The 22,052-nt window shown below is 37.9% G+C and overlaps 1 protein-coding gene across 1 annotated transcript in view; it reads left to right on the forward strand.

The window, feature by feature from the left end:
• Positions 1 to 1,788: 1,788 nt before the first annotated feature.
• The window catches only part of UBR3 (ubiquitin protein ligase E3 component n-recognin 3 (putative)), a gene marked incomplete at its 3' end in the record, with an annotated part of 190,842 nt that continues 170,578 nt past the window's right edge, over positions 1,789 to 22,052 (forward strand). The window contains exon 1 of the mRNA XM_008592392.1: positions 1,789 to 2,336. Coding sequence (XP_008590614.1) covers positions 1,789 to 2,336 — 548 coding nt within the window. The remainder of the gene's footprint in view (positions 2,337 to 22,052) is intronic.

The raw sequence follows: 22,052 nt of genomic DNA on the forward strand, positions 1-22,052 counted from the left end.
ACAGACATTCATTAGTAAGTATACTCTAGTTCTACCATAGTTTGAAGATGTTTCTGGATTTTATTTGGTTTATAATTTGGTGATTCATAAAGAGAAGTATTGAGCAAATTTTAAATCATTTATCACTGTTAAATAATGACTGTGAAATGCTTTACTATTTTAGAAGGCCAGGGACACTTAAAGTAGCATGTTTTAATTATGTTCAATTCATTTGTAACACTGGGTTATGGGTTGGAAACATTGTTGTTCTCTTTCCTTGGATTGCTCCTTCTGTGGTTTTTTAAAATTCTTGGTTGTGCTGTTATGTGTTACTAAGTTATTTGTACAACATTTTCAGCTCTCTGTGGGTAAGCTACGGAAACTTAACAAGATGTAGATTTTCAGTTCTGGAAGGATCATTAATGATGATCTCTTTCAAGATTCATGCTTTTTTATATAGGGCAGTATAACCTCTGGAGATTTTGATTCCTTAGGTCTGAGATGGGGCCTGAGAATCTGTTTTTGTGAGTAGAGCTTTAGGTAATTCTTAGGATCAGGCAAGTTTGGAAAACATTGCTGTGGTAGAAAGAGCAGGGCTCTGGAATCAGATAGACCTGGGTTCTAGTCATAATTCATTTAATTACCTGCTGTGTGTTTTGAGCACATAAATCACCTCTTTAAGTTTTAGTTTCCTCTAATAGTACTTACTTCTTAGGGTTATTGAGCAGATTAAAAGAAATAACATAAAGAGCTGGCACATACTAGATATTCAAGGAGTTTTATCTATTGTAATATGTTCCATTTAACAACGATAATAAGACAAATATTTGAACACTTACAGGTAATGATGAGGAAGACGCATTCTTTGCCTTTAAGAAATTTACCAACTAGTAGTGGGGTGGGGGTGAGATTTTTATAGCTCAGGGCAGTTATATCATGGAATAAGTTCAGAGCCTTTTTTTTTTTTTTTTTTTTAAGAAAGGAAATGACGTGAGCAGACATTGCTAGAATAGGGTTGTGGGGTGAGTATGACGGAGTAGAGTAGGGTAGGAACTAGGATCAATAAAGACCCAAAGGCAGGACATGGTAAAGCATCTATAGAAAACAGGCCCATTGGTCTCTTTCATATGGCAAACTTGGAGTACCATCAGGAGATAAGGATGGAAATAAAATAAATATAAGATAAGGCTAGGATACTTGTGGTGACGGTGGGTTTTGAGAGAAGATTTAAGGAATTTGGCTTTTGTGCCCACTAAAGATTTTGAACAGGAGAGTGACGGTATGAATGTACTTTAGTCTTCTAAAGAATGTACTTTGGAACATTAACCTGGTAATAGTGTGAGGATAAGAATGATTCAGGGGAAAAAGTAAGAGGCTGCTTCAATAACAGTAGTAAAAATGTTTTAATCAAGGCTTTGACAAACGTGGGAATCTGCAACTTGAAATAGATGCCTAAAATACATCTGAAAGATGCTGTGTATAATTCCTGTAGTCCAGACAAATAAAGAAAAAGTTGCCCTTATAAAAGATTTTCTTTGAGGCAAGTCCCTTATTTCAGTAGCTCTCAACTTGGAAATTTGATAGCCAAGAGGTGGGGGGAAGGGAAGAGGCGAATCCCCAGCGACTCGGGCGGGGAGAAGGCACGGCAGCCCGAGGGGGCGTGTGCAGGGGCGGGGACACAGGCGGAGGGGCGCCGCAGCTCCGGGGTATCGCGAGAGTTGGGCGGGCCCAGAAATCGCAGCAGTCAATTCCCCCACCCTCCCGGGTGGAGCGGCCAGTCCTGGACTCTCCAAATTCTGAGCTCTCATCATGGCGGCGGCGGCGGCCGCGGCGGCCGTAGGGGGGCCGCAGCCGCCCCAGCCTGAGCTGCCCGCACCCGGGCTGGCCCTAGACAAGGCGGCCACCGCCGCGCACCTGAAGGCGGCCCTCAGCCGGCCGGACAACCGGGCAGGTGCTGAGGAGCTACAGGCGCTGCTGGAGCGGGTGTTGAGCGCCGAGCGGCCGCTGGCCGCGGCTGCGGGCGGCGAGGAGGCAGCGGCGGGCGGCAGCGGGGGCACTCCGGGGGCGGCTGAGGAGGAGGCCCTGGAGTGGTGTAAGTGCCTTTTGGCGGGCGGCGGCGGCTACGACGAGTTCTGCGCGGCGGTGCGGGCCTACGACCCCGCGGCGCTCTGCGGCCTGGTCTGGACAGCCAACTTCGTGGCCTACCGCTGTCGGACGTGTGGCATCTCCCCCTGCATGTCACTGTGCGCCGAGTGCTTCCACCAGGGCGATCACACCGGGCACGACTTCAACATGTTCCGCAGCCAGGCCGGGGGCGCCTGTGACTGCGGGGACAGCAACGTGATGAGGGAGAGCGGGTGAGTGGGGCCCTCCCCCCCCTGGGAGGCGACCTCGGGTGGGGGACATCGCGGGCGACTCAGCCCGGGGTCCGGGGAGGTCTGGGGCGTGGGGACTGGGATCCGATCCTGAGCCTGTCATGGGAAGGGTGTGGGGGAGGATGCAGCCACATGGGGATGGAGGTGACTGAGCTGTCAGTGGTGGGAAAGGGGTGGGGAGCAGGGGAGAGCGGAGAGCATAGAGCATGTTTAGGGAACGGAGCTGTGAATTTTCGGGGAAGCCAGGGCGGGTGAGTGATAGTGATAAAAGAGCCAGTGCGTGGGGTAGTTGGGGAGAGAGGAGGAGGAAAGGGATACTTGGGGAGTCTGGTGTCGAGTTGTCAATTGTGCACTTGTTGGGAAAGACTGTAAAGCTGCCTGGTTCTTAGGAAGAGGCTTAGGATGTGATTTGGATTGGTTGGGAGGCGGGTGGTATTGGGTACCGAATTGGGTCGCGGGATGATGAGAGTTGGGGAGGTGGTCTTGCAACTGCAGGGAAGGGCGCTTGGGGAAAAGGGCTTCTGAACTGTTAGCGTGTCTGTCAGTAGGAGGGAAGGAGCGCTTGAGCTGCTAGGGATTGGAGAAGGGAAGGGGAGGGGCCTGCATGAAAAGTGACTGTTGCGCTGTCAGTGGAGTATTTGGTGTGCTGGAATGACATCTAGAATTTGGCTACTGAGCAGTCGGTTATGGAATACTCTCCATATCAGAAGAACAAACAAAACACTGAGTGAATTAGGAATCAAGTGTTAGATCTTCTCCAGTTAAGGGCACTGTATTCACTGAGTAATATGTGGACATCTGTCTAAAAGGAGACACTCAAATGCACTTTGACAGGAACGTGCATTTTTGACAGGAGCGATAACACCAGGTGTTGGGACTTATGACGAAAGGCAACATTTGATAATCTGTGGTGGGTTAAAAAGTTGGTACCTGTAGGGTCTTGACTTGGGACAAGATGTCAATGTGAGGGAAAGTCCTGGGGAAAAAGGAAAAACTTAGTGAAAGAGGAAAGTTTGGCTGGGCAGTAGTTGAAAGAACACTAGCAAATCTGGTTATTTAACTTTTTCAATTTTCAGTTCTTATAATTAACGATAGAGTATAATCTTTTTAGAAAGGGTGACTTTTTTCTTCTTTGGAGTTCTTGTAGGTTCTTCTTACTCCAAAATGTTTGTACCTGCTATATGCAAACAGGGCTCCTTTGATATTAAAAATGAATGAGTCGTTGACCTACCTGGTTAATCCATTTACACTAGAGTAGAAAGTGATAAATTTTTTAACTAGTAGTCTGGAAGTTAGAAGAGGGAGAAGAGGCTTCTGTGCAGAGGGAGTAAGAAAAAGATTTCAGAAAAGCGATATTTTGAACTTGCTGATAATAATAATAATTACAGCTAACATTTGAGATCTTGAACTGTATGCCTGATCCTTTAAAAATACTTTTTAAAATTTAACATTTGGATAGGTAAAATATTCATATAACTAAAAAAGCAAAAATAAATAAGTGAAAATAAAAAGACACACAGTTTGAAGTTTTCCTCCCATGGGGTCTCCTATCTGCCCAGTTCTTCCTACTGTTGCTGGTTTCTCTTAGTGCAAACCAACCAAGGATGACTCTGTTTCCTAGTTTTTCAGTCTCTTTTTATGCAAAAGGTAACATTCTATATACTGTTCTACGTCTTGCATTTTTCACTTATCTTAGGTGTATTTTCATATCAGTAAATTAGTGTCCTCATTCTGTTTTTTTTTAAAACTGCTGAATTGTGTTCACAGAATGGGCAGGCCTAGCCATTCTGGATTTAATCTTCTTTTGATGGGTATTTGGGCTTTCAGTGTGAAATAAAAAATCATGGTATACCTGTCTTTTCCCACCTGTACAAGAATACCAATGAGATAGATTCTCAAAAATGGGGTTTCCAAATTGCTCTCCCTAAGACTTAGTATTAATCAGTGTCTGAGACTTTTTTCCAGTAGCCTCATCAATAGAGTGTTATTAAAATTTTGGATTTTTACCCATCTATTTGGTTAAAAGTGGTCAAATTCTAACTGCTTTAAATAATTTACTTCATGTAATCTTCAAAAACTCAAAGATTGTTACTGTTGTTATTCGCATTGTACAGGAGAGGGAAGTGGGGCACAAAGTTAAAAAACTTGCTCATGATCACACAGGTAGTAAAGTAGGCATGCTGGCTCCAGAGCCTGACTGCTCAACTACTTCTCTATACTGCCTCACTAAATAGCATTCTTATTGGTTCTTCTGTTCAGTACTGTGGGGTGTTTGTTTGCTTTTTTAAATTTAAGAGGGACATCAAAACAAAGAGGAATTGGAACAATCCTTTATAGATATTTAGACATTTTAACTTCTTGGACTAGGTTAGCATTTAGGAGATCCCTCCAAAGAACATGAAAGTAGGAAATAATATTGATTCTTCCCTGACTTTTGGAACCTGGTGGTAATTGTCAAGTTGTCGTGAATGAGATGCAAGTCTTATCTCTTAATTGTGATGCTTTAGCGTAGGAGCAGAAATATGTCAGTGAATTTCTTTGAAGTACTTATACATACTTAGGACATCCAGGCTGTAGATAGTCCACATCCTAATCTCATGGCATTTGCCTTTACCGACATCTCATAGATACTTATTTTTCTCTTAGTCTGGCTACCTTTATGAGTTGTTAAATAGGTATTTAACGGTCTATTATTATCACAGTCTGACGCACAGAGCTATTGCCAGTGTGTGCCAGCAGTTGCCATGTCCAGTTTCATAAAGGACAAGATTAAACAATAAACAGTATTGTGGTCATTCTGAAATTTTTACAACTCCTTGGGGTTGGATAGATTAATTCTTCACGGCTACATACCTAATCTGCCTCAAGAGGCGTAGGTGATGTTGGCCAGCAGTACAGGCTAAAAGGCTGCCTCTCAAACCTTTTTAGAACTGGAAATCATCAACAAATTATAACAGTGTTCCTGGTGGGCAAAGCTGGCCTACCCTGGCATGGACAGAATATATTTAACTTTTCTCAGTTTTTGATATTAAAAAAAAAATCCTTTTAGGTTGCTAAAGATTGAAGATGTGTTGATTTTGAGGTTTGTTGTTCTAATTGCCATAAAAATTTGTAAATTCCATTGTTTAGTCACTTTTAGACGAAAGATCCCATTTTTTTCTGTATTTCTGTTCTTAATAAAAGAAAAGAAATCCTGCTGTGCATTAATCCTTTTCACAGTTGTCTGACTATTGAGTGTAGGATATTGTGTGATTGAGGATGGAGAAAAATCTTGGATCCATCATGACTGTATTAGTATTTAATTTTAAAATTTACAATTATAGAAATTTGGGAAGGATTCAGTTATTTTTGATTTAGTAGTATTGATATAATCAGTGTGATAAGATATTAGCAGATATGCAAACCATAGGAAGAAAACAATTGAGGATTCATTTCTGAGATGGGATCACAAAGCCTGTGGAAACTATATATTAATAGCTATACGGTGGGACTTCAAAAAGTTTGTGGAAAAATGGAATTAAAAGATAAAATAAAAAATATAAACCTTATTTCTCAGTATAAGCTCATGTTTGGCTGGTTTTGGACAAGTTCAAAACACTTTCTATTAGTTGGAAGCATTGTTCTGTTTTAGGCTGTGTGTTTTTATGTGGTAAGTCCAGGGTCTGTCTCAGTTTTACAGATTAATAAATTAAATTTATTGGTTCATCTAAGGACAAACACATATTTGGGAATGAATGCATAATCGTCACATTCTCAAGGTACTAACTGGTAATCCTTGCAGTGAGAGAGGCATGTCACTGCCCAGGTTTAATTTTTGGTGGGTAGGTTCACCCCCAAAATAAAATTGAAAATCTTTTTCAGGGAAAAAAGCCAAAACAACAGTAAACACTTTTGTAAGTGATGATGCCAGCCTTTTAGTCCATCCATAAAGAACTGAGAATCCTAGAGACTATTTCAATGCAGTCTTTTTTACATTATTAGCTAAAGAAAAATGGATGGCTTTTAAAGATTTTTTAAGATCAGGTAATAAAAAGAAGTCAGAAGGAGCCAAATCAGGACTATAAGGGGAATATCTAATGATTTCCCATTGAAACTTTCACAAAATTGCCCCCCGTTTGATGAGAGGAATGAGCAGGAACGTTTTGTGGTAGAGCAGGACTCGCAGGGGAAGCTTTCCCAGGTGTTTTTTGCTAAAGCTTTTGCCAACTTTCTCAAAACACTCTCCTAATAAGCAAGTGTTATTGTTCTTTGGTCCGCCAGGAAGTCAACAAGCAAAATGCCTTAAGCATCCCAAAAAACTGTTGCCATGAACTTTGCTTTTGACTGGTCTGCTTTTGCTTTGACTGGACCATTTCCACCTCTTGGTAGCCATGGCTTTGAGTGTGCTTTGACTTCAGGATTGTACTGGTAAAGCCATGTTTCATCTCCCGTTACAGTTCTTCAAAAACATGCTTCAGGGTTTTGATCCCACTTGTTTAAAATTTCCAGTGAAAAGCTCTGCTCTTTTCTACAGCTGACCTGGCAACAGTTTTGGCACCCACTGAGCAGAAAATTTGCTCCACTCTAATTTTTCAGTCAGAATTGTGTAAGCTGAAGCAGTTGAGATGTCTGTGGTATTGGCTGTTGTTCCTGCTGTTAATCATCAGTACTCTTCAATTAGGGCACAAACAAGATTAATTTTTTTCCTTGCAAAATGATGTAAGATGTTCTGCCGCTGTGGGCTTCATCTTCAACATCGTCTTGTCTCTTCTTAAAATGAGTTATCCATTTGTAAACTGCTGATTTCTTTTCTTTTTTGGGGGGTGGGGGGGCGGCTGATCAGTACAGGGATCCGAACCCTTGACCTCAGTGAAAACTGCAGATTTCTTTGGGTAATTCAAAGTTTATCCATATTGCAGCATGCTATCAGAAATTCATTCCTTTTTAAGGCTGAATACATTCCATTGTATGTATACACCACATTTTGTTTATCTATTCATCCACTGATGGACATTTAAGTTATGTTTTATTTTAGAGTTCATATCTCTTTGCTGAGGTACATATTCAAATATTTACAAATTAGGGTGCTGGTTGGCTCAGTTGATTAGAGCCTGGTGTTGTAACAGCAAGGTCAAGGGTTCAGATCCCAGTACCAGACAGCTGCAAAAAACAAAAAAAAACAACCCCCCCAGCAAATATTTACAAATTAAATTATAAGATATCTGATATCTGCTTCAAAATACTCCAGTATGGGAGGAAGCTTGATGCCTACTGTGACTGTTGGGAGTGTGGGAAATTCTATTATGGTAATTGAAAGGTGGAGTCTTGAAGAGGTGATTGGATTGTGAGGACCATGTTTAATGAATGGATTGATCCATTCACTGAATAATAAGTTGATAGATTAATGGTGGTCATGGGTGTGGTTCTGATGACCTTAAAAGAAATCGACTGAGGTTAGCTCACTCTGCTTCTGCCACTCTGCCATGCGAGGCCCTTGCATTATTGTCACCACCAAGGCCTTCACCAGATGTGTTCCCTGGAATTTGGACTTCCCAGTTTCTGAAACTGTAAGCAATACATTTAGTTTTCTTATACATTATGCAGTTTTAGGTATTTTGTTATAAGCAGCAGAAATGGACTAATACGGTATCATTCTTGATTCTTCTCTTTCTCTCTGCTCATGTTTAGTACCAAGACCTGTTCTTTTGTTTTGTGTCAGATTTTTTCTTTTCATTCTCTGCTGTCACCTTAGTTCAACCCTTTATCTCATCATAATCTATTCTGTGATGATATACTGTTTTCCTGCCTGTAATAATTTCACCGTTCTGTCTAACTTTCACTCATAAAATTCTGCTTTACATATGTCACTCTTTTGCTTAAATAGATTCCCACTGTTTATAGACTAAAGTCTAGAGCCGTTAGCTGGTTGTCAAAGTTTTCTTCAACATGGCCTCTACCTACATTGCCAAGCTTATTGTCTTTGTTGCTCTGTGGGATCCTCTCCATTATTATTATTATTATTATTATTATTATTATTATTTGTCCTTTTTTTTGAGACTGGCCGCACCGTGCTCAGCCAGTGAGTGCACCGGCCATCCCTATATAGGATCCGAACCCGCGGCAGGAGCGCTGCTGCGCCCCCAGTGCCGCACTCTCCGGAGTGCGCCATGGGCTCAGCCCTCTCCATTATATTTTTTAGCTCACTGTGTACATTCCTGTTCTTGAAGATTCATATTGTACCTTGTCCTGCAAAGTTCAGTGTGAGTTTTACTCTCACTGTGAATGAAACTCATCTCTAGGGGCAAAACTCCAGTAGCATAAGAAAGGTGTGAAAACATAATGCAGGATTTCACTTTCTGACTTCAAATTTCTTTTTTATCCCTAGCTTGTACCCCTACAAATAACAGTAAAGGTTTGGTGATGAAGACCTGTGCCTAGTCTACTCTTTTATTTATATCCTCTTCTTACATATTGAGATTTTAGCAAATTGGTTAATTGTACCATATTTTGTGGTTTTGTAGAGAGGATGTTAGAACGAATCTCTTAGGGGCCGGCCTGTGGCTCACTTGGGAGAGTGTGGTGCTGATAACACCAAGGCCATGAGTTTGGATCCCTATATAGGGATGGCTGGTTGGCTCACTTGGGAGAGTGTGGTGCGGTTTTGATCCCACTTGTTTAAAATTTCCAGTGAAAAGCTCTGCTCTTTTCTACAGCTGACCTGGCAACAGTTTTGGCACCCACTGAGCAGAAAATTTGCTCCACTCTAATTTTTCAGTCAGAATTGTGTAAGCTGAAGCAGTTGAGATGTCTGTGGTATTGGCTGTTGTTCCTGCTGTTAATCATCAGTACTCTTCAATTAGGGCACAAACAAGAGTCTCTTAAATTATGTATGTATATACTTGCATGAAGTTCTTGTGAAATTTTCTTCCCTGTGAACCTATAATTTTCTCTGCAGCAGTATTCATCTCTTAAGTCACCAGTTGAAAGAAAGGAATGCAACACTCTTCATGATCTAAGAGTTTGAAGGAAGAAGAGCTGAAGGACTTTTTCATTTGTGTCCCTTGTAATTTTTTTTATTGCTAGTTTACTAGAAATAGTGTAGACATAAGATTTTACTTCATCTGGAAGTGTAATTTCTAGTCCTCTTCATTGTGATGAAGTTTAACTACAAAAGAGCAATTTGGAAGTCTTGTTAGGTCTTAATTATTTTTTCCAATCTTTTTTTTAATCATAAACTCTTTAAAAAAAACTTTACAACTGTGAAACAATTTGAATGTACAGAAAAGTATAAAAATAATATAGCAGAAACCTTTGTACTCATTACTCAGATTAGTAGATGTTAACCTTTTGTCATGTTTGCTTTAGAACTGCTTTCAATCTTCCTCTCCCTTCCTTTCTCTTTCCCTTACCAGAGTTTACCATTATCCTAAAATTTCTGTGCCATATCCATGCAAGTTTTTGTACTTTTATCACATTTAAACAGTATATGAGTAATTGTTTTAGTTTTAAAATTATACATAAATGATTCTGTCTTGTATGAATCTTTTTGCAGTTTGCCTTTTTCACTTACCAAGTTGTTAATATAGACTAGTTCACTAACTACTATTAAGTATTTCATGTTATGACTAAACCATAGTTTACATATCTATTTCTTTGCAGAGGAACAAACAGATGCTATACATTTTTCATTGCTTCCAAAAGGGCTGTAGTGAACAGTCTTGCATGTATTTTTGTATAGATGGATTAGAATAGTTTTAGGATAGATTCCTAGGAGGGGAATTGCTGGGGTGTTAGAGTGTTCTACTCTTCAGCATTTCTAGATACTTAAGAATTGTTCTCCAGTTGTTGATGTAGTTTACTCCCAATTATATCACCACTAGGAATGAATTCTTGTTTTCTATGTATCAAAATTTGGTTACACCACACACACACACATTTTTTGCCAATCTGGTGGACATAAACATATTTTTAAAATTGGCATTCTCCTATTAGTAAAGTTAAGCATCTTTTCATATGTTTTAGGGCCATTTGGTCTTCTTCCTTTGTGAACTGCTGGTTCATATTCTTTGGCTGTTTTCTATTTTTTTTTTCTTTTATCTTTTTGACTTTTAAGAATGCTGTATGCATTCCAGATACTGATCCTTGGTTATATGGATTCCTAATTTCATCTTCCAGTCTGTGGCTTGTCTTTTCACTTTTTAATACAAAATAGTGTTGTAAAAGGCTTTAAATTAAAAATGTAGTTTTTCCTCTACAGTTGGTATTATTTGTATTTTTTAAAAGAAATCTTCATACTTGTTTAAAAATACTTATATGTTTTCTTCTAAAAGATTTAAGGATTTAGACTTCATATTTACATCTTTATTTGGAATTTATTTTTACATATAATATGAAATTGAGATCTAATTTTATCTTTTTCAGTATGAAGATCCAGTTGTTCTAGCACCATTTATTGAACATTTTTCCTCCATTAATCTATAGTGCAACCTGTGTCACATACCAACTTATATGTGTGTTCAAAGCTTTCTGTTGTATTGATTGTCTCTTGCAACAATATCTTACTACTTTAATTATTATAACATTAAAATAAATCTTCATATGGCAGGATTTGCTTATTATTACTTTTCAAGAGGATTTTGGCTATTCGTGCTCCCTAACTCTTTCATTCGAATTTCAAGGTCAGCTTGTCAAGTTACGTGGAAAACTCCAGTTAGATATTGATTGGAATCACATTGAATTTGACTATATTGCAGAAGGAGACATGTACAAGGATATTCATTGTAATACTGTTTGAAACAGGGAAAAATTGCAAAAAAATGAAATTAGTAAACTGTGGTTTAATCATGCAATGGAATACTTTACAATAGAATACATAAATTGCCATCTGTCTTAGTCCGTTTGTGCTGCTATAAGAAAATACCTGAGACTAGGTAATTTATAAAGAATAGAAATTTATTCCTTACAGTCTAGAGGCTGGGAAGTCCAAGATCAAGGCTCTGACGTTTGGTTTCTGGTGAAGGCCTTCTTGTGGCATTCTCACATAGCTGAAAGGCAAAAAGGGCAAGAGAGGCCTAAGCTAGTTCCCATCAGCTATTTTATGAGGCACCTTTACAAAGTGGAGCCATTATGATTTAATCACTTTCAAAAGGCCTCACCTTTTAATACCACCACAGTGGGTATTAAGTTTCAACATAAATTTTGGAGGAGACACACATTCAGACTATAGCATTCTGCTTCTTCCCTCCCCACCCCCCAAATTCATGTCTTTCTTGTATATCAAATATTCCATCCCAATAGCCCCAAAGTCTTAACTTGTTCGAGCACCATCTCGAAAGTCTTAAGTCCAAAGTCTCATCTAGATATCATTTAAGTCAGATATGCGTGATCCTCAAAGGTGTATTTCATTCTGTGCCAAATTACTCTCCAGCTGTGAGCCTGTGAAGTCAAACAAGTTATGTGCTTCCAAGACATAATGGTGGGACAGGCACAGCACAGACATTTCCATTCCAAAAGGGAGAAATAGGCTAGAAGAAAGGAATGACAGGTCCCAGGTAAGTCAAAAACTCAGCAAGGCAAACAACAATAAATCTTAAGCCTTGAGAATAGTCTTCTTTGACTTCTTGTTCTGCTTTCTGGACACACTGGGGTGGAGGTTGGGTCCTCAAGGCTCCTGGTGGCCCCACCCTCACTGCTTTGCTGGAAGTGGCACAGTCCTGGCTGGCCACACTTCTCACTGGCTGGAGTAAGGTAACTGTGCCTCTCCCATGCTGGAGTTGCATGTTGGTGGTTCTACAGTTCTGGGGTCCTGGAGGAAGTCCTGTCCCTATACTGGGGTCCTGGAGGAAGCCCCGCCCCCCTCCACTAGGCCCCATAATTCCATTAGAGCTCTTTGTGGGGGCTCTCTGCAGCAGTTTTGCCCCAGAGGCAGTTCTCTGCACAGTCCTGGGGCATCCTTTGAAATATAAGGATGAAGCCATGGAGGAGGAAGCCATGCCTCCATAGCTTGTGTACTCTGTATACGTGCAGAATTAGCACCATGTGGAAACTACCGAGGTTTATCTCTTGGGCCTTCCTGAGTGTGTCCCAAATCATACCTGGGCCAACTTGAGCCTTGGGCAACCAAGAAGTGCTACACTGGAATGTGGAGAGCAGAGTCTTGAGGCAGCGTTGGGCAGGACTTCTTACTGTATCTTCACATGGTAGAAGGGGCAAAAAGGACAAATGCTGTGTTTTCACCTGGTGGAAGAGTGAAAGAGTTAAAGGGACCCAAGCTAGTTTCCTCCAGCCTTTTTATAAGGCACTAATCTCTTCCCGAGGGCAGAAGCCTCATGATTTAATCATTTTCCCAAAGACCCCACATCTTTTTTTTTAAAATCCAAATACTGACAGACTTTATTGTGGGGGGCTTCCCACCTGGGACCCAACTACCTTTAATTAAAAAAAAACATAGAAATGAAGTGAAGGGATTTAGAAACATTTGTACAATATCTACATCCTGTGGACCCCTACATCTTAATATCACCAAATGAGGATTCAGTTTCAACATGAATTTTGGAGGGGAAACACTTTCAAACCATAGCAATATCTATGTAGTATTAAAACAGCTTATCCCTAAGGGTTGTAGTTTAAGTTATTTTTTCTTTCAATAAAATAATTTCCTCCATAAGGATTTTGTGTATTTTTTTGTTAGATTTGTTCCTGAATACCTTATTATTTTTATTTATACTATAAATGGCATCATGTAAAAAATTACTCTAATTGCTTGTTGATATTGATTTTTCTTTTTTTTTTTTTTTTGTCTTTTCTCGTGACTGGCAACGGATCGCAACCCTCAGTGTCGCGCCCGTACCGGACCGGGACCGGCAACGGGATCGCAACCCTCAGTGTTGCGCCCGCACCTCGCTCAGCCAGTGAGCGGCCAGTCTGTATGTAGGATCCGAACCCTCGGCCGGAGCGACGCCGTGCTCCCAAATGGCGCACTGTAGCAGTGCGTCACCGGGCCGGCCCGATTTTTCTAATATTTTGTATTATAAAAATTTTCAAATGCTATTGATTTTTGTATATTGATAAAGTAACCTTCTGAAGTCTCTTCTAGTAGTTAATCTGTAGATTCCCCTATTGGGTGCTTATTATGTATCAGCAGTTTACACTTATCTCATTTAACATTCTCAGCAAACCCTAGGTATTGATATTATTATCTACATCAGTAAAATATAGTTGCAGGAAAGCAACATAACCAAAGTCACACAGCTGTTAGCTGTAGCTAATGGCTCTTTGTAGATTTAAGTGGATTTTCTATATAGATGAGCATGTTGAGTATGAATAAAGATAGTTTTACTTCTTTCCAAATCTTAGTTCCTTTTATTTATTTATGTTTTGCTGATTATACTGGCCAGAACCTCCTGTATAATGCTGGGTGGAAGTGGTGAGTGTGAACATTCTTGTCTTGTCCCTGATATTGTAGGAAAAGAATTCAGCCTTTTATCATTAAGTATGATATTAATTGTAGGTTTTCTGTAGATGTCCTTATGAGATTGAGGATTTTGTCTTCTTTGTTTGCTAAGAGTTTTTATCAGGAATGGATATTGGATTTTGTCAAATGCTTTTATGAATCTGTTAAGATAATAGTGTGATTTTTCTTTTTTAATTTATTGATATGGTGAATTACATGGAATAATTTTTGAATACTGAAACAGTCTTGCATTCCGGGTATAAACTCCATTCGATCATCATGTATTATGCTTTTTGTGTATTACTGGATTTAAGTTGCTAGTATTTTGATAAAAGGAATTTTATATCTGTGTTCAAGAGGAATATTGGACTGTATAGTAGTCCCTACTTATCCATAGGGGATACATTCTAAGACCTCCAGTGGACGCCTGAAACCATGATTAGTACCCTGTGTGTACTGTATTTTTTTGATCTGATAACCAAGAGAGCTACTAAGTAACTAATGGGCTGGTAGTACATAATGGTGTGGATACAGTGGACAAAGGGAAGATTCACATCCTGGGTGGGATGGAGCTGGACTGTGTGAAGTTTCATTATGCTATTCAGAACAGTGTGCAATTTAAAACTTGTGAATTGTTCATATCCGGAACTTTTCATTTAATATTTTCAAACTATGGTTGACCATGGTGAGTATCTGAAACTTTAGAAAGTGAAATCTCTGATAAGGGAGACTTCTATGGTAGTAGTACATTACATTCTTTTGTGATATAATACATTACATTCTTTTGTAATGTCTTTGTCTGATTTTTGTATCAGGATAAGGCTGGTTTATAAATGAATTTGGAAGGGCTCCCTCCTCTTCTATATCATTTAAGAGTTTGTGTAAAATATGACTTTTTTTCCCTTAAATATTTGATACAGTTTGTCAGTGAAGCAATATAGGTTTGAAATATTTATTGTTGGAAGGTTTTTAAGAAATTAAATTTCTTTAGTGTATGGTATTTATTCAGTTTGCTTTTTTCCCCCCTCATGTGATCTTTGGCAGTTTGAATTTCTCATTGGATTTGTCCATTTCATCTAAGTTATTGAATTTAACATTTACAAAATGTTGTTTGTAATATTTCCTTATTCTTGCAGTGTCTGTAGGGTATATAATGGTATTTTTTTTTTCATTTCTTCATTACTTTTGTTGTTTTTTCAAGGAACCAGCCTTTGATTTTATTGATTTTTCTGTTTTTTTTTTCCCCCTCCCTGTTCCTAATTTTATTGATGTCTATTCTTTATTCTTTTCTTCCTTCTTTTTGTCTTGGTCTTAATTTTCTCATCTCTTTCTGGTTTCTTAAGGTGGCAGCTTAGATGGTTGATTGGTGGTAGTTCTACTTTTCTAATGAGCTTTAATGCTATAAATTTCCCTCTCAGTACAGTTTTAGAGGCATCCCACGTTTTTGACATGTTTTCACTTCTATTCAACTCAAAATATATTCTTTCTTTTTTCTGTTTTCTATGATTTCCTCTTTGGCCTATGGATTATTTAGAAGTTTTGGGGATTTTCCAAATTATGTCTACTAGTAATTTCTAGTTTAATTCTGTTAGCATCAGAGAGCATACTTATATATTGTCAATTCATTTAAAATTATTAAGGTTTCTTTCATAGCTCAGAATATGGTCTGTCTTGGTGAATATTCCATATGGACTTGAAAAAAGTGTATTATTCCTTTGTGGGGTGTAGTGTTTTTTAAATGTGAATTTCGTCAAGTTGGTCGATATTATTGTTCAGGTCTACATTCTTATGGATATTCAGTCTACTTGTTCTATTGATCACTGAGAGAGGAATGTTGCAGTTTTCAAATACAATTGTGTATTTATCTCTTCTGGCAGTTGTCAGTTTTTGCTTCTTATATTTTGAAGCCCTGCTGTCAGGTGCATGTTTAGGATTGTTATGTCTTCTTGGTGAATTGACTCTTTTATCATTATATGCTGTCTCTCTGTATTCCTGGTAATGTTCCTTGTTCTGAAGTCTACTTTGGTATTAATATAGTCACTCGTGTTTCTTTTAATTATTGCCAGTTTGTTGTGTATTTTTTTAAAAATCTTCTTTCTTTGTGTTTTTTAAAAATATTTTTTCTTTTAAACTATCTGTCTTTTCTGTAAAACCTGTTTCTTGCAGGCAGTTGGTCTTGTTGGGCCTCGCTTTTTTATCCAATCTGAAAATCTCTGACAGTGGTACTTAGACCACCTACATTTAAACTGATTATTGATATAGTTAAAGTCTGTCATTTTGTTTTCTATTTATCCCATCTGTTCTTTGTTTTCCTTTTTCTTCTTTTATGCCTTCTTTTGGATTGAGTATTTTTTATGTCTCCATCTTATCTCCTTTGTTTGTTTATGAGCTGTAACTCTTTTGTTATTGTACTGGTTGCTTTATGGTTTATAGTATATATCTTTAACTTATCAAAATCCACTTTTATTTATAGTATACTACTTCATGTGTAGTACAGGAACCTTATAGTTTGCTTCTGTTTTTTCCCTCCAAGCCTAATCCTATTGTTCTCATATATTTTACTTTTACATATATTACAAACCTCCAAATGTATTGTTATTTTATTTACACAGTTAATAATTTTTAAAAGAGATTTAAATATTTAAAAAAAACTAAAAACAAACTTACCCATCTAGTTACCATTTGCAGTGTTCTTTGTTCCTTTCTGTAAGTTTCTATTTCTTCTTGGTATAATTTTTCTTTTGCTTGAAGGACTTCCTTCAACATTTCTTGTAATGCAGGTTTGCTAGTGATATATTCTTTCAATTTTTTTATATGTCTGAGTATTTTCTTATTTTGCTTTTTTGCCTTTGATTTTGAAAGATAATTTGTCTGGATATAGGATTCTTGGTGGACAGTTTTCTCTTTTAGTACTTCAAAAAAGTTGTGCCCATATCTGCATGTTTACATTGTTTCCAAAGAGAAATCTGCTGTCATCCTTACCTTTGCTTCTCTGTACTTAATGTGTCTTTTTCTGTGGTTGCTTTTCAGATTTTCTCTTTACCCCTGTTCTGAGCAATTTGGTTATGATGTGCCTTAGTGTAGCTTTCCTCCCCCGCCCCCCCCCCATCTTCCTTTGGGTTTGTTGAGCTTCAAGAATTTGTGGGTTTATAATTTTTAGCAAATTTGAGCATTATTTCTACCCTTCTCCACTTTTGGGGACTCCAGTTACATGTATATATTAGGTTGCTTGAAGCATAGCTCGGTGATGCTATTTTCATTTTTTCGAGTCTGTTTTTTCTTCTTTGTATTTTATTTTTGTTAGTTTCTTTTCTTTTGGCAGCTGGCTGGTATAGGGAACAGAACCTTTGACCTTGGTGTTATAAGGCTGCACTCTGACCAACTGGGCTAACCAGCCAGCCCTATTTTTGTTAGTTTCTATTGCTGTATCTTCAGGCTCACTAATCTTTTTCAGCCCTGTCTAATCTGCTATTTATCCTATCCAATGTATTTTTAATCTTAGACATTGTAATTTTTCTTTTTTTGTGTGGCTGACCAGTATGGGGATCTGAACTCTTGACCTTGATGTTATCAGCACCATACTCTAACCAAGTGAACCAACTGGCCAGCCCTGGACATTGTGTATAATCCTAGAAGTCTTGGGTCTTTTTAAAATATCTTCCATATTTCTACTTAACTTTTAAATTATGGAGTACTATTACAATTACTTCTAATGTTCTTGTCTAATAATTCTAGTGTGTTATGTTTGGACAAGTTTCAATTGATTTATTATTCTCTTCATTATAGTTGTGTTTTCCCCTTTCTTTGTATTCCAGACATTAGATGAATGATATTGTGAATTTTACCATGTTGGTGTTTGATATTTTGTCTTTTTATGAGTACTTTTGAACTTTGTTTTGGTGTATTGTTATTCCCTTGGAAATAGTTCGATCCTTTTAGGTCCTACTTCTATGATTTGTTTAGTGGGTCTGAAGAATTGCTCAGTTTGGGGCTAATTATTCTCCACTACTGAAGGAAGACCCTCCTGAGCTGTCTGCCTAATGCCTCATGAATTATGAGTTTTTCCAGTCTAGATGATGGGGACAGATACCATTCTCAATACTATATGTGAGATTGTACTGTTTTCTAATCCTTTCAGATATTTTTATCTCTGGCCTTGGGTAGTTTTCCTATACTTACGGGCTGATCAGTAGTCTGGTAAGTACTCTAATACTTAGGGGTCACTGTGTAGATATCGGGGATCATTTCTCTGTGGGATTCTTTTCTCTTTGTTACTTTGTCCTATGAAATGAAGCTGCATTGCTTTTCCTAGACTCTGAGTTCTCTCTCCTCAGCTCAGGGAGTTCCTGGCCTCATTCTCATACTCCTTTGGTGTGTCATGGCCTGGAAACTCTCTCAAGGAAGTAAGCTATTTCACTTGTAGGGCTTACTTCGTTTGCTTCCTGTCTGTCAGAGGTTATTGTCCATCATTGTCTGATGTCTAGTGTGTTGAAAACCATTGATTCATATATTTTATTTGAGTATTTGGTTGTTTTACATGAAGGGGTTAATCTAGTGCCTATTACTGTCTTGGCTGAAGTGCAGGTCCCAAGGGCCTTGTTACTTTTGCTTTAAAGATCTTGTTTTTGATACAGGTATTACTTACTACACTTATATTAATAAAGTATATTTTGGGAGTAAATAAGAGTATCATTATAGTGTTTTTTTCCTTTAGAGTTAAGTAGTACTTTGATTACAGCAGATTGAAGAAAAAGTGGTATTGCCTGTCTTCTCTTTCAGAGAACAAGTATGCTTTCAAATGAGATGCTTAATTCCTTTAATCACGCACTTATTTGTAATACAATATTCTATGCTATATTATAGCTATATTTTACTTTGGGCAGGAACCTAACTAGCCTTTCTTCTGTAGATGTGCTTCCAGAAAAATCTATTGCTTTTTACGTTATTTTTGGGAGAGGACTGTCTCCGTTTAGGGAAGGGGCCCACACGTGTTAGAAGTCTACCCTCATCTGCTTTCATGGGTAAATTTTCCTGATAACATGTAATGTCAAGTTTTTTAATTTTTAAATTACTCACTTTTAGCTTGTTATTTGTACAGTTAGTCAGACATGCTTAAGTTAGATAGAATTTGCATAGTATATCTCTTTTTATCCTTTTACTTTTAACTTTGATGTGTTTTATATTTAAAGGACATTTCTCATTGAGAAAGTAGGAAGTGGTGCTTTGCTTAGGGTTATTAGGAGTAATATTGAATAGGGTTTTAACTCAGATTATGAGTTAGTGTACCCAGATTTATATACATAGGAAGGAGTTTATAAAATGTATATGTACAGTTTAAAGAATTTCAGTAAAATGGACGTTCATGTACCGCTATCCACTTTAAGAAATAGAACATAAAGTACTGATATGTATTTTATCACCTTAATTCTAATCTAAAATGAATTCAAGCTAATATAGTTATAAAACCTCAAGGTAAAGAAGTTTTTTGTCCCCTGTACCAGCCAGCCACCAAACCCCCCCCCCCAAAAAAACCCCCCACAAAACACAAAGTTTTTTTCTTAAAAGACTAAAAGACGTTAGAGACAGCATTAAGGGATTATGTATTGAGATTAGGAAGAAGTTAGAGCAATTCAGAAATTCAGCCTTAATGCTGGTATTAAAATACTATATACATAATACATTCTTAAACCAAGATAATTTCTCATTTTCGTTAGATATTGTCATTTAAATAGAAGAACCATGTAGCCTGGACTTTTTCTTTTTTCTTTTTTTTGGCAGCTGTCTGGTTCAGGGATCCAAACCCTTGACCTTGGAGTTATCAGTACCTTGCTCTAACTAAGTGGGCTAACGAGCCAGCCCCAGCCTGGAGTTTTTGAATCAGCCCCGATTTTGATATTCTGTCTGTTTCTTTGAAACGTAGAAAATTATGAAGTTACAAAATTTTATTATCTTGGCTAGACTACATCTTCAAGCTTGTCTCTTTCACCTGGAAATAATATGAAATTTTTTTCTTGGACTGTTTGAGAAAATATCTTCATAGGTATGGTAAAAAAGATTAGAAATTAGGAGATCCTGACTCTAATTGCCCTTGAGTTATTGGGCCAAATGGATGTACATTTATACTTTTGATAGATTTTTACCAAATTGTCTTCATATATAGTATGTTAATTTACACTTCCTTCATCAGTAGAATGAGAGTATCCATTGTTTTACTACCTGGCCAGCAGAGTATATCATCAAATTTTTGGCCTTTGCAAAAATGATAGGTATAAAAAAGCGTTTCAGTGTTGTTTTATTTCTTCTTTGGTCTGTGTGTTATTTGGAGGTGTGTTTCTTAATATCCAGATTTTGGGGAAATTTTTTATATATCTGTTATTGATTTCCGGTTTAATCCCATTGTGTTCTGAGAACATACTTTGTGTAATGTCAGTTTCCTTAAATTTATTGAGACATATTTTATGAAGAATAGAATGGATGTAATGTTCTATAATTGTCAATTATGTTAGTAGTGTTTTTAGTAGTTAACTATTGTTGTATAACAAATCACCCCAAATTTTAGCAGCCCCAAACAACAAACGTTTGTTATTAGAAATCAGGAATTTGAAAGTGGTTTAGCTGGATGGTTCTGGCATAGGATCTCTCATTAGATTGCAGTGAATAATTTTAGCTGAGGCTGCAGTTTTCTGAGGGCTTGCTGCGACTGGAGGGTCCATTTTTAAAATGGGTCACTCACATGGTTGTTGGTTGACAGGAGGATCATTTTTTCATCTTGTAGGTTATCAGGGCTGCTTGAATCACTTTCTTTAATATTTCTTGTAGTACAGGTATGATGGCAGTGAATTCTCCCACCCTTTGTTTGTTTAAAACATTTTTATTTATCCTCAGTTTTGAAGGATATTTTCTGTGTTAAGAATTATAGATTCACAGATTGTTATTTTTCTCTTAGTACTCTAAATATGTTTCTCCATTGTGTTCTGGTTTACATAGTTTCTGATGAAAAAGCCTGCTGTCATTTGTATCTTTGTTCCTCCATATATAATGAATCATTTTCTTGTTGCTGCTTTGAAGATTTTCTTGTTATCACTGTTTTTCATCAATATGATTATGATGTGCTGTGACATTGCTCTTAAAAATGTGTTTATTCTGGGCCGGCCCGGTGGCGCACTGGAGAGTGCGCCGCTTGGGAGCGCGGCGGCACTCCCACCGAAGGTTCGGATCCCATGTGGTGACCGGTTCCCGCTCACTGGCTGAGCGCGGCGCAGGTGCAACACTGAGGGTTGCGATCCTGTTGCTGGTCCCCGGTATGGGCGCGACACTGAGCGTTGTGATCCCGTACCGGTCAGTAAAAAAGACAAAAAGGAAAAAAAATGTGTTTATTCTGCTTGGGTTTTGTTGGGTATCTGGGATCTGTGATTTTAAGGTTTTCAACAAATTTGGAAAAATTTCAGCAACTAATTCTTCAGATCTTTGTTTTGTCTTCCCTTTTTGGGATTCCAGTGTAACGCAAGACTGCTTGTTATTATCTCACAGCTTACTGAGGCTTCGTTTGTTTTTCCAGTCTCTGTGCTTTATTTTGGATAATTTGTATTGCTTTGTCATTAATTTGCAGATCTTTTCTTTTTAGTGTCAATCTACTGTTAATTTCATTACGTGTGTTTTTCATTTCTGATACTGTATGGGTCTTTTTTATATCTTCCATCATTTTCCTCATTATGCTTTTTTTTTGGCGGCTGGCTAGTGTGGGATCTGAACCCTTGACTTTGGTGTCATAACACCAAACTAACCAACTGAGCTAACTGGGCAGCCCTTCTCATTACGCTTTTATCTTTGTCCTGTCTTCTTGAACATGTGGAAAATAGGTCTGCTAGTTCCATTATATCCAACATTTTAAAATCTGTGTCTATTGGTTTATTTTTCTTCTGGTTATGGGTTATATTTTCTTGTTTTGTGTTTTTCTTTTGCATACATACAAAATTTTAATTGTATGACAGAATTTTCTGCTCTTTATATTGATTGTAGATGAAGTTGTATTCCTTAACTAGCATTGAATTTTGTTCTGGAGTGCAGATAAGTTACTTGGACTCAGGGCTTGTTAAAATACTACTGTGGGTCCAGAGTATCCTTTAGCTAATTTATCTGCACTACCAAGGCAGTACCCTTCACAAGATTCTACATGATGGTCATGTATTTTGAGGTTTACCTTTTTGGCTGTTGGGAACATGAACTATTCTTTTTTTTTTTTTTTTTTTTTTTTTTTTTTTTTTTTT

Source organism: Galeopterus variegatus, unplaced genomic scaffold (genome assembly GCF_000696425.1).
Source record: "Galeopterus variegatus unplaced genomic scaffold, G_variegatus-3.0.2 Scaffold12, whole genome shotgun sequence".
In the NCBI taxonomy this organism is placed as follows: domain Eukaryota; kingdom Metazoa; phylum Chordata; class Mammalia; order Dermoptera; family Cynocephalidae; genus Galeopterus; species Galeopterus variegatus.